Source organism: Myxine glutinosa, chromosome 13 (genome assembly GCF_964187855.1).
Source record: "Myxine glutinosa chromosome 13, kmMyxGlut1.1, whole genome shotgun sequence".
Classification (NCBI taxonomy): Eukaryota; Metazoa; Chordata; class Myxini; order Myxiniformes; family Myxinidae; genus Myxine; species Myxine glutinosa.
The window spans coordinates 73,776,405-73,795,713 of record NC_136273.1 but is presented as its reverse complement, the minus strand read 5'-3'; the positions used below and the strand labels follow the sequence as shown (position 1 = coordinate 73,795,713).

At 47.6% G+C, this 19,309-nt stretch overlaps 1 protein-coding gene across 1 annotated transcript in view; it reads left to right on the top strand.

Annotated features, from left to right (window-relative positions):
• LOC137415024 (thialysine N-epsilon-acetyltransferase) overlaps positions 1-19,309 on the top strand; it is a 98,272-nt gene that overhangs the window by 59,434 nt on the left and 19,529 nt on the right. The window contains exons 3-5 of the mRNA XM_068100578.2: positions 43-126; positions 10,167-10,268; positions 19,137-19,177. Coding sequence (XP_067956679.2) covers positions 43-126; positions 10,167-10,268; positions 19,137-19,177 — 227 coding nt within the window. The remainder of the gene's footprint in view (positions 1-42; positions 127-10,166; positions 10,269-19,136; positions 19,178-19,309) is intronic.

Sequence of the window (19,309 nt, the reverse complement as noted above, 5' to 3'; positions counted from 1 at the left end):
ATTGTGACAACGTTCCCCCCTCCCTCTCTTCTCCGTGAAAAGCTATTAAGCAGGATGGCTTTGGTGCACATCCGACCTTTAAGTGCATCGTGGCGGAAGTGCCCCCAGAGAGCAAGAGTGCAGACGGTGAGCAAAAAGGGACCGTGTATCGATATTTTCTTACAAAACTGCATCTTTTTCATTTTTTATTTATTTATTTATTTAATTATGTGTATTTATTTATACTAGTACACCTGTTCCCTACGGGAGCGGCAGGAAGGGCCATTCATCTATGGACCCGAGTCGCCTTCTGGTGTGGGAATTTTTGTTCTTTTGCTTAAGGCCATGCATTGCGTGTGTGGAAGGGCAGTCCTTCCCATTGACTCTGCCTTTCTTTGGGTTGTGTCCATGGCATTTTCAGATATTTGATGGGTTCGCTCGGGAGCGATGATGGATTGGAGGGGAAGATAGAGGGAATGAACGAACAAATGAATGAAACAAGGGAGATGAATGAACAATTGGAGGGAAAAATTGGGGAAATAACACAACAACTGGGGGAAGGAATTGATAACATAGAGGGGAGAGTGCAGAATCAAACTACGGACAGACTGGGTGAATTTGAGGTCAAAGTAGAGACTATATTAAGGAAACAGGAGAAGCCATGGGTGGCAGAATTTGAATCAAAATGGGGGGGAGTTGACAGTGGGAATGGAAGAGTGTGAGACCCAAGCTGATGTGTTTGGGGGACATGAGGGGGAAAATTTGATTACAGAATGTTTGGAGGTAAATGGGGAGTGTCTAGACGTAAACAGGGAAAACCCAAAAGTAAATGGGGAATTTTGGGAAGAAAATTTGGAATGTTTGGAAGATCGGGAATGTTTGTTGAATGAAGACCTGGAAGGCTATCGGGTGAATAATTCAGGGCGAATAATTCACAATTCAACAACAGGGCGAAGAATTTGGAATTGTGCAATGCCAGGGCGGTGGTTCAGAGCAACAGGGGGAAAAAATATATATTTGAGGTCCGTGTTATGGAACCGGACCGGGTATGTATAGATGACGACCTGTTGGGGCCAGGATTGATTGGGGATGATGATGTGAACTATTTTACTCAGCGGCTGGACACCTGTGACAATATAATCGAGGAGGAGGTTGCCCAGGTCCAACAGAGCCTGGTAGATGAGGTAAGTCGGTACGTTGATGAGGTTAGAGTGACCGAGGGGGCCCTCACCACAAACCATGATTGGGTACAAGAGGCTCGGAAACTGGATACCCAGCAGGGGGGGTGTTTTGGCTCCGAGCTGGACTTGGATATGGAAGAGTCGGTAAATAGATTCTCAGAAGAACTGGTCCCCATAGAGAATGCGGAACAGCTGCAGGGAGGGGCAGAACAACCAGAGGAAGGTTGTCATGGTACAACCTGGGCCCCACGGCGAGTCTGGTGGAGTGTGGCATCCCTTGTTCATTGGGGCGCCGCCCGAGTGAGTGTCTCGGGCCGTCAGAGTTGCCGGACCTTGGTGGGGGTTAAGACCTCCAGGGGGTCCAAGGTGGTTTCTCACAGTCACCTAGGATGGTGTATAATGAGGACCACTAGAGGGAGGTGTTGTGGGCCGCGCCTTGGTGGCGTCACCATGGATGGTCAACATGGGCCTGATGTCGTGACCGCCTGGGCATGTGGCCTGGCAGCGTAACCCTGAGACTCTGGGACAGCCAGCATGTGGTGACCTGCCATGCTGTGCTGGTCTATGGACGTGGGTCGTACCGCATGGACAGGAATGTGATAGCCCACCGGACAACCATTGGGGCATCGGTGGAACGTGATGGTGTGAGAATGACCTTCCACAGATGATCTGTTGTGATTTGTGGACTCTCAGCTTGGGAAAAGAGCCATGGGTTTGATTATTCCGGAATTTGTAACGAGCCGAGCATATGGGCCATGCTCGGCTGGCATGTGTATGGAAAAGCATCCTTCTTTGGTGAAATTAGTAAATTATGAAAAATTATTGGCACTGGTAATCTGAGCGTTAGATGCAAATTTAAGGGTGAATTTTGTGATGCCATGGTGGGCACTGCACAGTGGCACCATTATTGAACCAGGTGTGTTAGACCAAAGTGTTGGAGGCTGGGATAAATATTGATAGGTTAACAGGACACAGCCTTCAACTGCCTACGGGGGCGACGGCACCGATATTTGGGATGCGGGAGTGTGGATATGGAGTTGGGTAGTCTGGAGGTCAACGTAGTGCTGTGGATGTCTGAGGTGTGCGGGCCGTGTCTTCTGCGATGAGTCTCCTGATGGAGCATGGCTGTCGACTAGACCTTGGCATGGTCAAGTGTGGGTGGGCACTGGGGGCTGCAGTTGTGTGGACTGGGGATGTGATCGGTGCAGGGGACGTGATGTGTATGCCACGCACTGCGACCGTTCACCCCAGGTCCGAGGTTTTGGGAATGGTAGAGTTTGCAGCAGGTGCTCACCACATTGGCCAACTGGGGCTAGTGCCGCCGTGTTTCTCGCAGGGGGCCGAAGGATGGATGGTGGGTTGCACCCTTATGGACACTCATGGGCCATGTTGGCGTTTCGACTGCTCAACTTGTCCCGATGGCCCTTGCACGGTAGAGGTGCGGAGCTGTCGTAGCAAAATGTAGTCGTGTAGTAAAGAGCACCAGAGGAGGTGGATCCACATACTTGCCAGTACAGTGGGATAAAAGAGCAATTTGGTGAATTTGGTAGGCCCTATGGGACTAATTTTGGGATTCAGTTGGGTGGATGGCACTCTTGGGCCCGACCAACCTGCAAATACCTGCACTTGAGGTAAGTGCCTTGATGTGTACTGTCCTAGTGTTCAGTACTTGCTTGAGAAATTGGGACATGAGTAATTTGGAATCGGGGGTGGGTTCGAGTGATGGCATGGCCAGTGAAGGGATTGGAATGTGTGCCACAAAGAGTCTTGTGGGTGGCGTTTGTTTATGTGTAGAGGTTATGGTGTTTTTGTGTGGTCGAGAGGATGGAAATGAAAATTGTGATTATTGTGATGTGTTTGGAAATTTAAATGTGAATGGGGATTTCACATGGAAGCAGGCAATGGCAGCATCTTTTTGGTGACATCTTTTATTGAAATATGTGGTCGAGAATTGAATGGCAGCGGGGGAGGAAATGTTTTTGTGGATTTTGTGGGTGGGGAAGGTGTGCCTGTCCGCATCTACGGATCAAGCTCTGGAGGAGCGGTGTGTAATGAAATAAAGGCGAAGATCTGTTGTTGTAGTTCCCTCTCTAGTGGTAAGATGTGCCAATTAGAAGGTTGGCTCGAGAGCGAGAGGGTTACATTCTACTTGTGACTGAATTTGAGCAGGTAAGTCAAAATGAGGCATCTTTCATATGTCTTGCTTTACATAGGGCATATTCTATGAACGCATACTAAATATTGTTGTGGTTTTGCAATAAAGAACACCCCCCTCCCCCCCCCCCCCCCTAGTTAATTACACGACAACATGTAGCCTGCATTAGTCAGTTATTTCTTAATAAATGTAAAGATTAGCTCCCTTCCCATTGTGTAGTAATTAAAGTAGATTATGCGTTGAGTTTAGGCAGGATTTCAAACCTTCGTATAGTGGAAGGAAGACGCGGGTTCATGTGCAAGGAGGCGTGGCTACAAGCACAGTCCACGTGATCAATCCGACTGAAGTAGGCATGGCTAAAAGAACCACCCACGTCACCAACAAGCAGCCAATGAGAGGTCGTGGACACGTAAACAACCAATCAGATCTGGACCCTTCCCCAGCAAAACTCACTAGCAAACGTCGACCAATGAGAGATCGTGGACACGCAAAACAACCAATGAGAAGGTGTGGAACATTCTAGGGAGCTTTGCCACCCGATATAAACCCCATGTCCATGGCACTTTTTCTCTCTCGGCTCTCTGGCTGCCCTCTCTCATCGTCGACCTTCAAGCTGGCTATCCGACGTGCTGGTTCATCCTTCCTGCGCTGAATTCATCCGTCCTGGATCATCGTTTGTGCAGACTTCGAAGCGGTGGTTCGACCTGCAGACCTTCTTCAAGCTGCGCATCCTGAACGGGCCGTGAGCTGCGCACGGGTAGCTGGCGAACCCAAGTCCGCGGCTGCACGTTGCTCGGTACGAGTTAGCCTTTGCGATTCATTCCCCTGTGTGTGTGCAAGGCGCCTGTCGGGATTTAGACTTGGTAAGAATTGATAAAGCCTGCCTCTCGTCCTTTATCTGTGCTTTTTGTAAATAAAACGTGTACATTTTGTTTCCTTTCAAACCTGTTCGAGTACGTCTTTTCCCCCATTGGCCCAGCATAGCCCGAACCGAATTTGACTTGAATTAGGCCCATAAATCATGCAGAATAACGCCACGACCCACACCGTGCGACCCGCTCGGCGCACTTCATTGGCATAAGGTGTGGGAACGCGAAGGTTCAATCCCCGGTCTTTCCGGCCACATAGTCTCGCAAGGTTTTCGGGTTGTGACCGCTAATCCCTCGACCTGTGACAGGGAGATTGGCAATTGAAGTTGTTTCACAACCCATCGACTGCGAGTTTAGTCGCGACCGGCGGCCTGTGGTCCTGGTGTCTGAGGGGAACCGGGTACTTCACCCCCCCCCCCCTCAACCCCCTCAATACGTCGACAGAACCGGGATCCGTAACAATATGCTATTATTCTTTTGTGGACGATGTGGAGGACTGATTACAATAAAGCTCATTATCTTTGAAGAGTTCGTGATTGAAATCCATCACATTTTATTGTAATCACCTCCTTCGCTCGGGTTCCATGGACAAGATACTTAGACTCAAGGAGTTCTGCGGGGACCCCCAGGCAATAGACGCCCTGAGCCAGTGGGCCCATTGGCATCGTGCTCTGGTGAATTATATTGCTGCTGTGCCAGAGATTACCGGGGAGCAGAAACTCTCAGTACTCACCTGCCATGTCTCCAACACTGTGTTCGACTATATTTCACACTGTGAGACTTACGAGACCACTGTGGATGCTCTGAGAGAAATATACATAAAACCTCAGAGCGCCATGTATACGAGACATATGCTCGCTACACGATGACAATACCCCTCGGAGCCTCTAGAACAGTTTCTCCAGGAATTTCCAAGACTTGGTGAGGACTGTATGGTTGAGGCTCGGACGGCAGCAGAGATAACTGATGATTTAATGCGTGATGCCTTTGTGACTGGCCGAGTGGCCTAGTGTCACCAGCAATACGGCTAAGATTACTCGAGAAGATAGCCATGACCCTCCAGGAAGCGTACGATGACGTTCGCGTCCTGCAGCTCACGCAGACTCGCTCGGAGGCGTGCGGCCGCCCTTACATAACAGCGAGAGCCACCGCCGAGGCTCGCATGGAGCTGACACCTATTCCTGAATGACCCCCTGTGGGTGCTGCGGCTTCTCCGGGATCGACCGACGCACCGCTGGCTCTTGAAGAGGATGCTCTGAGTACTGCGGCCGCTACCTCCTCTACTGACAACGCAATGTGTTACTTATGCGGGAATCGTCGCCACTCACGTGCTCTTTGTCCCGCTCGTGAAGTGATGTGTCATACTTGTGGGAAAAAGGACACTTTGCGAAGGTTTGTCGCTCGATGAAAACGTGACGTACGACCCTCGCGGGAACCAACACATCATGTGCTTCCAGCTCCGTGGAGCTGACACTGTCTTGCAGTCTCGCCAACGCAGTGCTTCCAGTGCTCGTCGAGGGGAAAGCTGCCGATGCGCTGATAGATACGGGCAGCAGTGCGAGCTACGTCAGTCAAGCTTTGGTCAAGTGCCACGGATGGTCGATCGGCCAGGCTACGCGGTGGATCTACATGGCCTCTGTGGGCCTGTGGCAACGCACAAAGGGAATGTGCACAGTCAATTTGGTTGTCAATGATGTTGTGTATCCTGATGTAAAACTTATGATAATGCCAAATTTATGCGCCGATGTGCTTCTAGGACATGATTTTTTGCATAGACATGGCCGATTGGAGATGCAAGTTGGAGAAGGAGAGAATACTCTTTCTGTCTGCGGTCTGGCTGAAATGGCTATCGAGCCACCTGCGCTATTTCCCAGTTTGACTGCCGATTGCAAACCACAAACTGTAAAGTCGAGATGATACACACGCGCTGACACACAGTTCATTGCCGATGAGACTAAATGTTTGCTGCGGGAGGGCATTATAGAGCCGAGTAGTTCTCCATGGAGAGCCCAGGTGCTGGTGGTCCATACAGCTAATCATCGGAAACGCATGGTGGTGGATTATTCTCAAACTATTAATAGATTCACACAGCTTGACGCAAAGCCATTGCCCAGAATGGATGATATGCTACGGGAGAGGCTAAGTACCGAGTATTCAGCACCTAGGATCTTAGAAGCGGGTATCATCAGATACTGATACATGAATTTGACAGGCCCTATACCGGGTTCGAATCCGGCCAAATCCTATATGAATTTCGTTGCATCCCTTTCGGTGTAACAAACGGCATAACTTGCTTTCAGTGTGCCATGGATGACATTATTGCTAAAGAGCTATTGAAAGACATTTTTGTGTACGTTGATTATGTGACGGTTTGCAGCCACGATCAAGAGAACCATGATGCTAACTTGCGACGATTCTTGTGGGTAGCGCAACAGAACCATTTGACCTTCAACGAGGAAAAATGTAAATATGCGGTCAAGACGATAGATCTTCTCGGGTACATGGTGACCGGGGGTGAGATAAAGCCGGATGCTGAGCGACCTCGGCCTTTGCTCGACATGGCAGCTCCATGTGATTGTGCGTCTTTGCGGCGTGCATTGGGGCTATTTGCTCATTATTCACAGTGGGTGCAAGGCGACTCAGAAAAGTCGGCCTCTTGTGGATTGTAAGTCTTTTCCTCTAACGGTGAGTGCCAAGGTCGCCTTTCAACAATTTAAGGATGACATAGCAGGCGCCTGCGTGGCCTCCATTGACGAGACAATACCATTCCTTGTTGAGACAGATTCTTCAGATTGCGCAATCGCAGTGACGCTCACTCAGGCGGGGAAACCAGTGGCCTTCTTCTCACACACCTTGACGAACGGTGAACGAAGACACTCTGCTATGAAAAAGGAGGCATACACTATCGTTGAGGCAATTAGGCGACGGCGACATTTTATTTTAGGCAAACGGTTTCAATTAATGACCGATCAACAGTCTGTGGCTTTTATGTACGACTATCGGCATGCTCAACGCATTAAGAATGAGAGGATATCGAGATGGCGGATTGAATTGGCAGATTATTGCTATGAGATAATCTATCGCCCGGGTCGCGACAATTTGGCAGCCGATGCACTGTCTAGACCGGTCTGTGCAGGCATGGGGTTTGACGATCTGGGAGTCATTCATGAATCTCTATGCCACCTGGGGGTGACGCGTCTCGCTCATTTGGTTTGTTGCCGTAGCTTGTCTTTCTCAGTGGATGATGTCCAACGATTATGCCGTTCATGTTTGGTGTGTGCTGAATTAAAGCCATGTTTCTACAAACCGCCAATGGGGACTTAGATTCAAGCCGGCTGTCCTTGAGAGAGGTTGGGTATTGATTTTAAGGGACCTCTACCCCTGTCGGTGCTGCATCGCTATATGCTCACGATTGTAGACGAGTATTCACGATTTCCCTTTACGTTCCCCTGCCCTGACATGTCATCTGTGACGGTCCTCCGATGCTTGCGCCAGCTGTTTCTACTGTTTGCATATCCGGCTTTCATCCATTCTGACAGGGGTGCTGTGTTCATGTCTCAGGAGGGGCATCGCGAGAACTTCCTTCTAGAATGGGGCATCGCGGCCAGCCGGACTACTCCAAATAATCCCCAGGGAACGGGAAGGTCGAGCGATTTAATGTAATTGTCTGGAAGGCTGTGGAAATTCATTGAGGACTCGGAGGTTGGGCCCTCATCAGTGGGGACAGGTTTTACCCGAAGCTTTACACACTATCCTCACTCTGTTGTGCACTGCTACAAATGAAACTCCGCACAATCGAATGTTTCGTTATCAAAGATGCAGCACTAGTGGTCAATCTTTGCCAGGCTGGCTGTCCGAGCCCAGGCCCGCTTTCTTGAAATGGATGGTCTGACATAGCAAGTACGAACCGTTAGTCGACCGGGTACACGTGTTGGAGGCTAACTTGGAATATGCCCACGTTCGGATACCTGACGGATGCATGGCTACCGTTTCGGTGTGACATCTAGCTCCTTGTGGAGAGGATCCATGTCCCGGCACGAGTGGCGGCAATGTGGCGGGGTCGGATAAGTTTACCGCACTTGAGCCGTCTGCATTGGGACCGGCTGCCGATTCTTCTTCTTCTTCCTCGGGTCCGACGCTGCCCGATGGCATCCCGATTCATGTAGAACTGCCGGTGCCCGGGCTGGGAGTAGTTCCCCCTAGTCCGGTATTGCCCAACATTTCTGATTCTGAAACCGTCTTTGGCAGTTATCACACCCGTGCCGGCCAAGAGAGTTGAAAGCCGCTTCGTTTGGGATTGTAGGTTGCTTTATCCTCAGTTAGTGAACGTTTGATTATTGGTGCTTTTTATATTAAGTAGTTTTGTATTATTCCAATGCGAGCTTGCTGGAAATTTAATTGGAGGGAGAATGTGATGAAATAAAGGCGAAGATCTGTTGTTGTAGTTCCCTCTCTCATGGTAATATGTGCCTATAAGAAGGTTGGCTCGAGAGCGAGGGGATTACATTCTACTTGTGACTGAATTTGAGCTGTTAAGTTAAAATGAGGCATCTTTCATATGGCTTGCTTTACATAGGGCATATTCTATGAATGCATACTAAATATGTTATTATTCTTTTGTAGATGATGTGGAGGATTGATGACAATAAAGCTCATTGTCTTTGTAGAGTTTGTGATTGAAATCCATCACACGGTGACTGCGGCCCCCTCTGCAGTAATTGCCCCTGGCAGCCGGTGGTGTCTGGAAATTGGGAGTACTTCGGTGGTGGGGTCTGTTTGGGCGCCTTGCGGCATGGAGGCCCTTGGCGACACGTGAGGCTGTGTGGAAGCCTGAGGCGACGGAGCCTGGTGTGCAGACCTCCCCAGCGGGACGACAGCATAAGGAGCTGTTTGGCTGTCATGAGGCCAAGAGTTAAATGGGGGGGGGGGGGGGGGGGGGGTTGAAGAAGTCGTAAGTCGGGCGACTTGTTTTTGGGACTGCGGGCACCACAGCCTGAAGCGCCCCCACCATCTTGCTTGTGCAAGGTACCTCCCCACTGCCTAGTAGAAAAGCACACACATGTGTAATAACATCTATGCCATGGTCTTGCATGGGGGTGAAATATGTGCTGTAATGATGTTTGTGTTTTGATGATTTTTGGAATGTGTATGAATGGTTATTGGATTTGTGTGAGTGAATGGAGGCGAAATCCACCAAGCCAAGTCACTCACCTGTAACACCAGGACAGGGCCCACAGAAATTTGGGGTACATTGGGATGGCCCCACAGTTAACGTTGAGTCTTGTGGCATCCACCGGGGGACGTGGTCTGTAGGAAGGGGTTGTATAAATGTTTTTACTGAAATTTTCAATTTTTGATGGTTAAGGTAGGTTTTTGCATGTTGTTGTTTTTTCTCTTCCTCCCCAGGAGTTAGGACGAGGATCCTAATGATTGTAAAAATTTGAAATGTGAATTTTGCTTAAGGGGGTAGACGATAAGAAGAATAAGTAAGTAGCTATGGCTTACCTTAGAGCCAGGTAGAGTGTATAGATTAGTGTGCTTCAACTGTCATGAAGACAAAGAAACCCCTTTTCCACCATTGAACTGAACGCTTGGAGTAACAGCTTGTTTGGCTATCTGTTCCTTGGAAAGATTTTAATCGCCAGGAACACGACAATATATATAGTCAATCAGGTGAAAATTGACAATTTATGTGCGCTTGATCATTGGACTCAAAAACAATAGGTTTCCAGTTTTTGACTCTATCAATCGGTGGTTTTGTGAAGATTGGTTTAGAATTGCGACCTTTAGGCAACTGACAGACAGACAAACATTCTCAGGAATCGAATATGCTTGCGAATTGACAATTTTGCAAGTAACTGGGAAATTGAATTTACATTGAATAAATAGATTTATAATGGAATGATTTATTGCATTTCAATCTTGCATTACACTCGTTTGTCATAATGTTACCCTAAGATTGCTGAGGTTTCTTTGTTACAGGTCATACCCTGGTGGCTCTTGCCTTGTACAGCTACATGTACAGCACATTGAGGGGCCCAAGCGTGTTTCTGGATTCTCTTTACGTCGATTCTGAATTCAGAGGCAAGTAAAATGTCTGCAACATTTGGAAAGTTATCTCATCTTTGTGGAGTTTGTTGTATCAAATTGTGCGCTTTCTGGTTTCCGAGGACTCTGGGTTATTTATTCCCAAATACTTATAATTTGTTTTTAAGGAGGCCACAAATAAAATAACCATGTGTGAGTGATGTATAGTGCTGTTGTGATTTATTTATTTTTTTGTATACAAGATCTTGGCTCGTGTAAGAGCTAACATTAATGACAAAAAAAACAAACGGACACATAAGACAAAATAAAGGGAGTGGGAGACAAGATGGGAAGAGAGGGTGAAGCACACAAGTACAACATTTGAGAACAGGGACATCGGGAGATCTGTGGGAGGGAGAGGGCTTTGGGGGGGAGGCATGGGAAGTGGGGTGGTGGGTGGGAGAGGTAAAAAAAAACACATGAACACAGCTAGAACTTCCAGGAAAGAAGTTGATATTTCAGAAAAGTGGATCTGGGGTGAATTCGCGGGGGTAGAAAAGATCATGGTTTTGGATGGGGGAAGATAAGAGATGATGGTGAACAGCTGTTTTAAAGACCTGGAGGGAGGAGTGGGATTGAAGGGAGTGGGGGAGTTTGTTCCAGAGGTGGGAAAAGAGAGGAATGAAAGAGTGAAGGTGAGCAGAGAGCCTTGATTTTGGCAGTTTCACCAGAAGAGGGTTGCTGGCAGATCTTGTGTGACCTGTAGGAGTATTTGGGGGACAGAGCACAGATAGGGCTGGGGGGGCAAGGCCAGAGAGGAGTCGGTAGAAGACAGAAAGACCACCAACCTGCCTGCGGTGAATTAGTGAAAGGCCCTCAGAGTTAGCTTCATCGTGGGAGATTCTATTGATTCTGAAAGCTTTGGTTTCAACAGCGTGAATCCGAGCAAGGTGTGAGGCAGGAGCATCAGCCCAGAGGGGGCAACAGTATTCCATTGAACTGAGGAGGAAAGCCTTGCATGTGGTGAGGAGCTCAGGTGTACCAGGGAAGGACTTCGCACGACGGAGGATGCCCAGTCGGCGACTGGCATTGGAGGCCAGCTTGGAAATGTGGTTTTCCCAGGAAAGATCATGACAGATTGTGAGACCCAAGAGCTTGAGTGACAGAACTTCTTGGAGAAGATTGTTGAGAAAGTGGATGGGAGGGTTGTCCAGATGGTCTTTTCGGAGAGACATAGTAAGAGTGTGAGATTTGTCAGGATTGAAAGACATGTTCCACTTGTTTGACCAGTCTGTGATTTTGTCCAGGTCTGCAGAGAGTGAGGAGGCTGCAGACTGCCGATCTGAGGGATGAGGTATGGAGCGGCAGAGAGTGGAGTCATCAGCAAAGAGATAGAGAGGATTTTCCAGAGAGTTGGAGAGATCATTGATGAAGACCAGAAAAAGCACATGGCCCAGAACACTACCTTGGGGATCTCCAGCCTGAACAGGAAGGGGAAATGAGATGAATCCATTGAAGGCCACACGTTGACTAAGACCAGAGAGGAAGTCCTCAAGCCATGCGTGGAGATTTCCATGGATACCATAGGAGGAGAGTTTGGTGAGCAGAGCGGGGTGCCAGACCGTATCGAAGGCACGTGATATGTCAAGGGAGACAGCTCTAATTTCCTGTTTGACATTAAGGACCTCCATCCATTGTTGAGACAGCAGAAGCAGCATGTCCAGAGTAGAGTGACCTGGTCTGAATCCAAATTTATGATCAGAGATCAAGCCATTAGAGAAGAAGAAGGATTTGATATCCGAAGCAATGATGGATTCCTTGACTTTGCTGATAATTGGGAGCAGGCTGCCATATGTAAAAATCTGTGGCTCCTTAGTTTATGGTTATCGATTGTTAAAATATTCATAGCGTAGGTGGATCTGTACCTGCTTTTACAATCCATTTGAGTTCTCATTTCCTCATGTCTAAATGCCTCCGAATGGGCTGACGGTCATCTCTTGAGGTTGTAGTTCAGACCTCTCCTGATTTGTGTGAAGCCCCTGTAAGATAGCTGCTGTATTCATCAGGACATAGCTCATGGTGCTCTCGTGAGATCTCACACGTTCCCGTTGGAATCGCAAGGGCATATGGTATTTTACAAAACTCGGAACCCAACACACACATGGAGCAGGAACAGCATTACATTACACCCCCCCCCCCCTCCCTCGCCCCCTGGGAGCTCCCTGGTTCTCTGGGAGGCCCCTAGATCCAAAATCAAAAAAAATCTAAACCTGTGCGATTATACAGACCATCAAGTAGAAGAGCTGTATTGGGTTTCAGAGCAATTTGTTGGTAAATAAGGGGTGCTAAGGGATCTGAAGTTTCAGGGGGTAACCCCCTTTGGGAGCCCCCATGATCCTAAATGGAACTAGAATGGCACTCTTCGACGTCATGACGTCGACTGATATGCCTCCGCCCACCTTGTTACATCATTATAATACTTGTATCAAGTTTGATTTAAATCCATTCAGCTGTGTCAATTTTTTTTAGCACATTTTTACCTGACATGACCTTTGGCCTTTGACCTCAGGCCCCCCAAAATATAAGCAGTTCATGTTTATATCATTATACATACGTGTACCAAGATTTAATTACATCCCTTAAGCCATTCTCAAGGTATAGACCTATTACAGTCTTTGAGCTTTGACCTCAGGCCCCCCAAAATATAATCAGTTCATGTTTATATCATTATACATACGTGTACCAAGATTTAATTACCTCCCTTAAGCCATTCTCAAGGTATAGACCTATTACAGTCTTTGACCTTTGACCTCTTGACCCCAAAATGTAATAATTTCATCTTTATATCATTCTACATAACTGTACCAAATTTGGTCAGAATCCCTTCACTGGTTCACAAGTTATCGGGGTAACAGTATTTTTACCTAACATGACCTTTGCCCTTTGACCTCGTGACCCCAAAATCTAATCAGTTCATCTTTACCGAATTATACATACCTGTGTCAAGTTTGATTAAGATCCCATTAGCCGTTCTCAATTTATCGTGGTAACGAAAACCTATCACGGACGGACGGACAGCCGGATAGACACCCTGAAAACATAATGCCTCTGGCGACTTAATCGGCGGAGGCATAAAAACAAGCGTTACGCCTAGGTCCCCCGTCGGGAAAGTGATGTGAGTTGACGAAGTGGAACACGCAGAAAACATGCTATGATATGATATTTCGCTCACAAGGGTCAGACATACATGGAGGCGGCCATATTGGATTTTGACGTGGCGACCCAATTTTCAATAGCGTTCTTCCTTATGCCGAGATACACCCACACACCAGCAGGTACTTCGCTTATTTTTCAAGATATTTCGCTCACAAGGTTCAGACATATATATGGTGGCGGCCGTCCTGGATTTTGACGTGGCGACCCACTTTACAATAGCGGTCTTCCTTATGCCGAGATACACCCACACACCAAATTAGAAGTTGGTACTTCGCTTATCTTTCAAGATATTCATATAACAAGATTCAGACATACATGGCGGCGGCCATCTTGGATTTTGACGTGGCGACCCAATTTTAAACAGCGTTCTTCCGTGTGCCGAGATACACCCACACACCAGATTAGAAGTTGGTACTTCGCTTATTTTTCGAGATATTTTGCTCACAAGGTTCAGACATATATATGGTGGCGGCCATCTTGGATTTTGACGTGGCGACCCAATTTTAAACAGCGTTCTTCCTTATGCCGAGATACACCCACACACCAGATTAGAAGTTGGTACTTCGCTTATTTTTCGAGATATTTTGCTCACAAGGTTCAGACATATATATGGTGGCGGCCATCTTGGATTTTGACGTGGCGACCCAATTTTCAATAGCGTTCTTCCTTATAGTGAGGTACACCCACAAACCAAATTAGAAGTTAGTACTTCGCTTATTTTTCAAGATATTCATCTCACAAGGTTCGGACATACATAGCGGCGGCCATCTTGGATTTTGACATGGCGATCCAATTTTCAATAGCTTTCTTCCTTATGCCTAGATACACCCACACACCAGATTAGAAGTTGGTACTCCGCTTATTGTTCGAGATATTTCGCTCACAAGTTTCAGACATATATATGGTGGCGGCCATCTTGGATTTTGACGTGGCGACCCAATTTTCAATAGTGTTCGTCCTTATGCCGAGATACACCCACACACTGGAATAGAAGTTGGTACTTCGCTTATTTTTCAAGATATGCAGGTTACAAGGTTCAGACATACATGGCATCAGACATACATGGCGGCGGCCATCTTGGATTTTGACGTGGCGACCCAATTTTAAACAGCGTTCTTGCTTGTGTCTAGATACACCGACACACCAGATTAGAAGTTGGTACTTCGCTTATTTTTCAAGATATTTCGCTCACAAGGTTCAGACATATATATGGTGGCGGCCATCTTGGATTTTGACACGGCGACCCAATTTTCAATAGCGTTCTTCCTTATCCCGAGATACACCCACACACCAGATTAGACGTTGGTACTTCGCTTATTTTTCGAGATATTTCGCTCACAAGTTTCAGACATATATATGGTGGCGGCCATCTTGGATTTTGACGTGGCGACCCAATTTTCAATCGCGTTCGTCCGTATGCCGAGATACACCCACACACCAAATTAGAAGATGGTACTTCACTTATTTTTCAAGATATTCATCTCACAAGGTTCAGACATACATGGTGGCGGACATCATGGATTTTGACGTGGGTTGCACCCACACACCAAATTCGAATGCGGTCCTTCGCTTACGCATGCACGCACGCACGCACGCCCGCACGCCCGCACGCACGCACACACGCACGCCGCACGCACGCACGGACGGACGAACGGACGGACACACGGACGGAGGGGAAAGCCATAGTCCCCCTTTCGCTCCGCTGAGCGACGGGGGACAATAATTGAAGTCGCATGTCCCCCGTCGCTCAGCGGAGCGAAAGGGGGACTATGGCTTTCCCCTCCGTCCGTGTATCCGTCCGTGCGTGCGTGCGGGCGGGCGTGTGCGTTCGTGCGGGCGTGCGTGCGTAAGCGAAGGACCGCATTTGAATTTGGTGTGTGGGTGCAACCCACGTCAAAATCCAAGATGGCCGCCGCCATGTATGTCTGATGCCATGTATGTCTGAACCTTGTAACCTGCATATCTTGAAAAATAAGCGAAGTAGCAACTTCTAATCTGGTGTGTGGGTGTATCTCGGCATAAGGAAGAACGCTATTGAAAATTGGGTGCCACGTCAAAATCCAAGATGGCCGCCGCCATGTATGTCTGAACCTTGTGAGATGAATATCTTGAAAAATAAGCGAAGTACCAACGTCTATTCTGGTGTGTGGGTGTATCTAGGCACAAGGAAGAACGCTGTTTAAAATCGGGTCGCCACGTCAAAAGCCAAGATGGCCACCGCCATGTATGTCCGAAACTTGTGAGATGAATATCTTGAAAAATAAGCAAAGTACCAACTTCTAATTTGGTGTGTGGGTGTATCTCGGCATAAGGAAGAATGCTGTTGAAAATTGGGTCGCCACGTCAAAATCCAAGATGGCCGCCACCATATATATGTCTGAACCTTGTGAGCGAAATATCTTGAAAAATAAGCGAAGTACCAACTTCTAATCTGGTGTGTGGGTGTATCTAGGCACAAGCAAGAAAGCTGTTTAAAATTGGGTCGCCACGTCAAAATCCAAGATGGCCGCCGCCATGTATGTCTGATGCCATGTATGTCTGAACCTTGTAACCTGCATATCTTGAAAAATAAGCGAAGTATCAACTTCTAGTCTGGTGTGTGGGTGTATCTAGGCATAAGGAAGAAAGCTATTGAAAATTGGGTCGCCACGTCAAAATCCAAGATGGCCGCCGCCATGTATGTCTGAACCTTGTGAGATGAATATCTTGAAAAATAAGCGAGGTACCAACTTCTAATCTGGTGTGTGGGTGTATCTCGGCATAAGGACGAACGCTATTTAAAATTGGGTCGCCACGTCAAAATCCAAGATGACCGCCACCATATATATGTCTGAAACTTGTGAGCGAAATATCTCGAACAATAAGCGAAGTACCAACGTCTATCTGGTGTGTGGGTGTATCTATTGGGTCGCCACGTCAAAATCCAAGATGACCGCCGCGATGTATGTCCGAACCTTGTGAGGTGAATATCTTGAAAAATAAGCGAAGTACCAACTTCTAATTTGGAGTGTGGGTGTATCTCGCCATAGGGAAGAACGCTATTGAAAATTGGGTCGCCACGTCAAAATCCAAGATGGCCACCACCATATATATGTCTGAACCTTGTGAGCGAAATATCTTGAAAAATAAGCGAAGTACCAACTTCTAATCTGGTGTGTGGGTGTATCTAGGCATAAGGAAGAACGCTTTTGAAAATTGGGTCGCCATGTCAAAATCCAAGATGGCCGCCTCCATGTATGTCTGACCCTTGTGAGCGAAATATCATATCATAGCATGTTTTCTGCATGTTTAAACTTTGTCAACTCACATCACTTCCCCGACGGGGGACCGATTGACGTGGCGACCCAAATTTCAATAGCATTCTTCCTTATGCCTAGATACACCCACACACCAGATTAGAAGTTGGTACTTCGCTTATTTTTCAAGATATGCAGGTTACAAGGTTCAGACATACATGGCATCAGACATACATGGCGGCGGCCATCTTGGATTTTGACGTGGGTTGCACCCACACACCAAATTCGAATGCGGTCCTTCGCTTACGCATGCATGCACACCCGCACGCACACACGCACGCACGCACGGACGGACGGACGGACGGACACACGGACGGAGGGGAAAGCCATAGTCCCCCTTTCGCTCCGCTGAGCGACGGGGGACAATAATTGAAGCCTGTGCGATTGTGGGGGCTATTGTCTTGTAGTAATTTGTCAAGTTTCAGAACAATCAGCCGGGTGATAATGGAGGAGTCGCAAAAAGAGCAAAATTTAACTGATGGACGGACGGACATCACGACCCATTTTGTAAGTTCATCTCTTCGAGAATCGAGATGAGATGACAAAATGAAAGGGTTGAGGTAAAAGGCTCTTCCATAGTGACTGCATGTCTCACATTACCTGTGGGGTACGTGGGATGTCCTGTACCACACATTTGTCTTGCTTGTCTGAATTGTATAATTCTGTATTTTTAGAATTCTTCGAATATGATTAAGCACGTGTAGTCATCAGGTTAAATATTTGGTGGTGCTGAATGTTGAACGAGGTATCACCTGAACCCGAAAAAGGTCTGATTCTTCCCCCTGATTATCACTGGAAAGACAAAGGCATACCACCTTCTATAATCCTTTCATGGGACTGCTTTGGCACCTTCAGAAGGTTTTTTTGGAATCAAGAGCAGCCTTTGGAAAGCTCCTTCATCAATCTTCGATACTGTGAAAAAGTAATACAATATCTTGCCTTTATTTGCTTTTAAGCTTAGTAAAAAAATCTCATAATAAATACAATTTATACACCTGGTGCTCAGTTTATATTGTCCTGTGGACGACTCTATTAAGACAGAGCGTCCACGGATAGCAATCGAGCTTAATGAGGCGTTATCCAATTCAATGGCGGATCATACATGAGCAGGAGGGGTTGGGGGAGAATGCCGCTGTTTACCTGGGTGGACCGACGATGTCTTCACCCTGAAAATCAATTCAACCCGACGCGGATGTAAAATGTACAAAAATAAATATATATTAACAGAACCCGAGAACAATGGAAGTGACGATAAATAACTAAAACCTAGGTTGGGATCCCACTCACAGACTTCAAATACAAGACAATGGGAAGGATAATAAAATAAAACGTTGTGTTGGGTTCTGTGGTGCGTCTTTTCTGTCTCTGGATGTCAGGTCCATTCGGCCGCCCAGGCTCCGATGTTCGCGCTCCGTCAGACCCACATACGCCGTTGCTGCCAAGCCTCGCACACATGCGCGATCGCCCGTGAGGTCCCGTGCGTGAACGCCGGGCAAGAGGATCGTCGGCGCTCCAACGTCTCTCCAACGTCCAACAAGCAGGGCAATCTCCGGGTCGCAAGAGAAGAGGTCCAAACAGGAACAAAAGGCAAACAGGGAAGAGGTCCAAGCAGGAAGGAAGCCAAAATGAGAGAAGAGAGAAATGTCGGCGAGCCAGTTGTTTTTGTCACTCGTTGTCTGACGTCAGCTCTCTCTCTCTCTCTCTGCCAATCAGTCCGTCGCTTACTCATAGCCTTTGGCGCCTTCTCACGTCACCGACGCTTCTCCTCCAACCAGTGCGTAGCTTCTTGGTCATAGTTTTGCGCCTTCCACACTGAATGGCCGTGGTGTCATCGGTCGGTGGCCAATCAGTGTGGCACGTCCTTCACCTTCCTTAACCTCAATCATGGGGAAGCTTCCTGTCCCTTCCCCGACCAATCACACGTCCTTCCCTACTCTGCCGATCGGTGGCCTGCTCTTTGCTCGCCCCTCCCCCCTGTCAATCAAGAGTCCTTCTGGGCATGGCTATTGCCTGCCTGGTCGATGTCTGCTTGCCATGGCGCCGTAGTGTGCCGTCGCTTCCTGTTAGTTCTTCCGGTCAGTCATAGTGAGGGGGGATTTAATTAATGTGGTGCGCTATTGTGCCTAACTAATGTATGTGATGTGTTGCCATACGGGATACCGGGATGTTCACAGAGGGGACGACACACTGGAGAATTAGCACAAACCCTAGAACTACTTAACATGCCCCGCCCCCTTGTGGCGGGGACACAGATCCAACTTATCCGACATCTGATCTACACAGAACTTATTACATCGAGATTCTCTAGCACGACAGACGAAGCACCTACCTATGCAGATCTACCTAAATCTATACATGCCAACCCAACTGACATAACAATATTTACTTTTTTCTGCATCCTTTGTCGTTGTAGGAAAAGGGATTGGAAAAGCATTGCTGAGAAAAGTTTGCAAGGTAGGTGTGATGGACCTGCATACAAACCAGGACAAGGAAAAAGTTTTTGAAGAAATGAAGCTTAACTTTTTCTTCTTCCTCTTCAAAATTACGGGATTTTCCATAAATATTGTCATTAAGGGCTTTATTTCA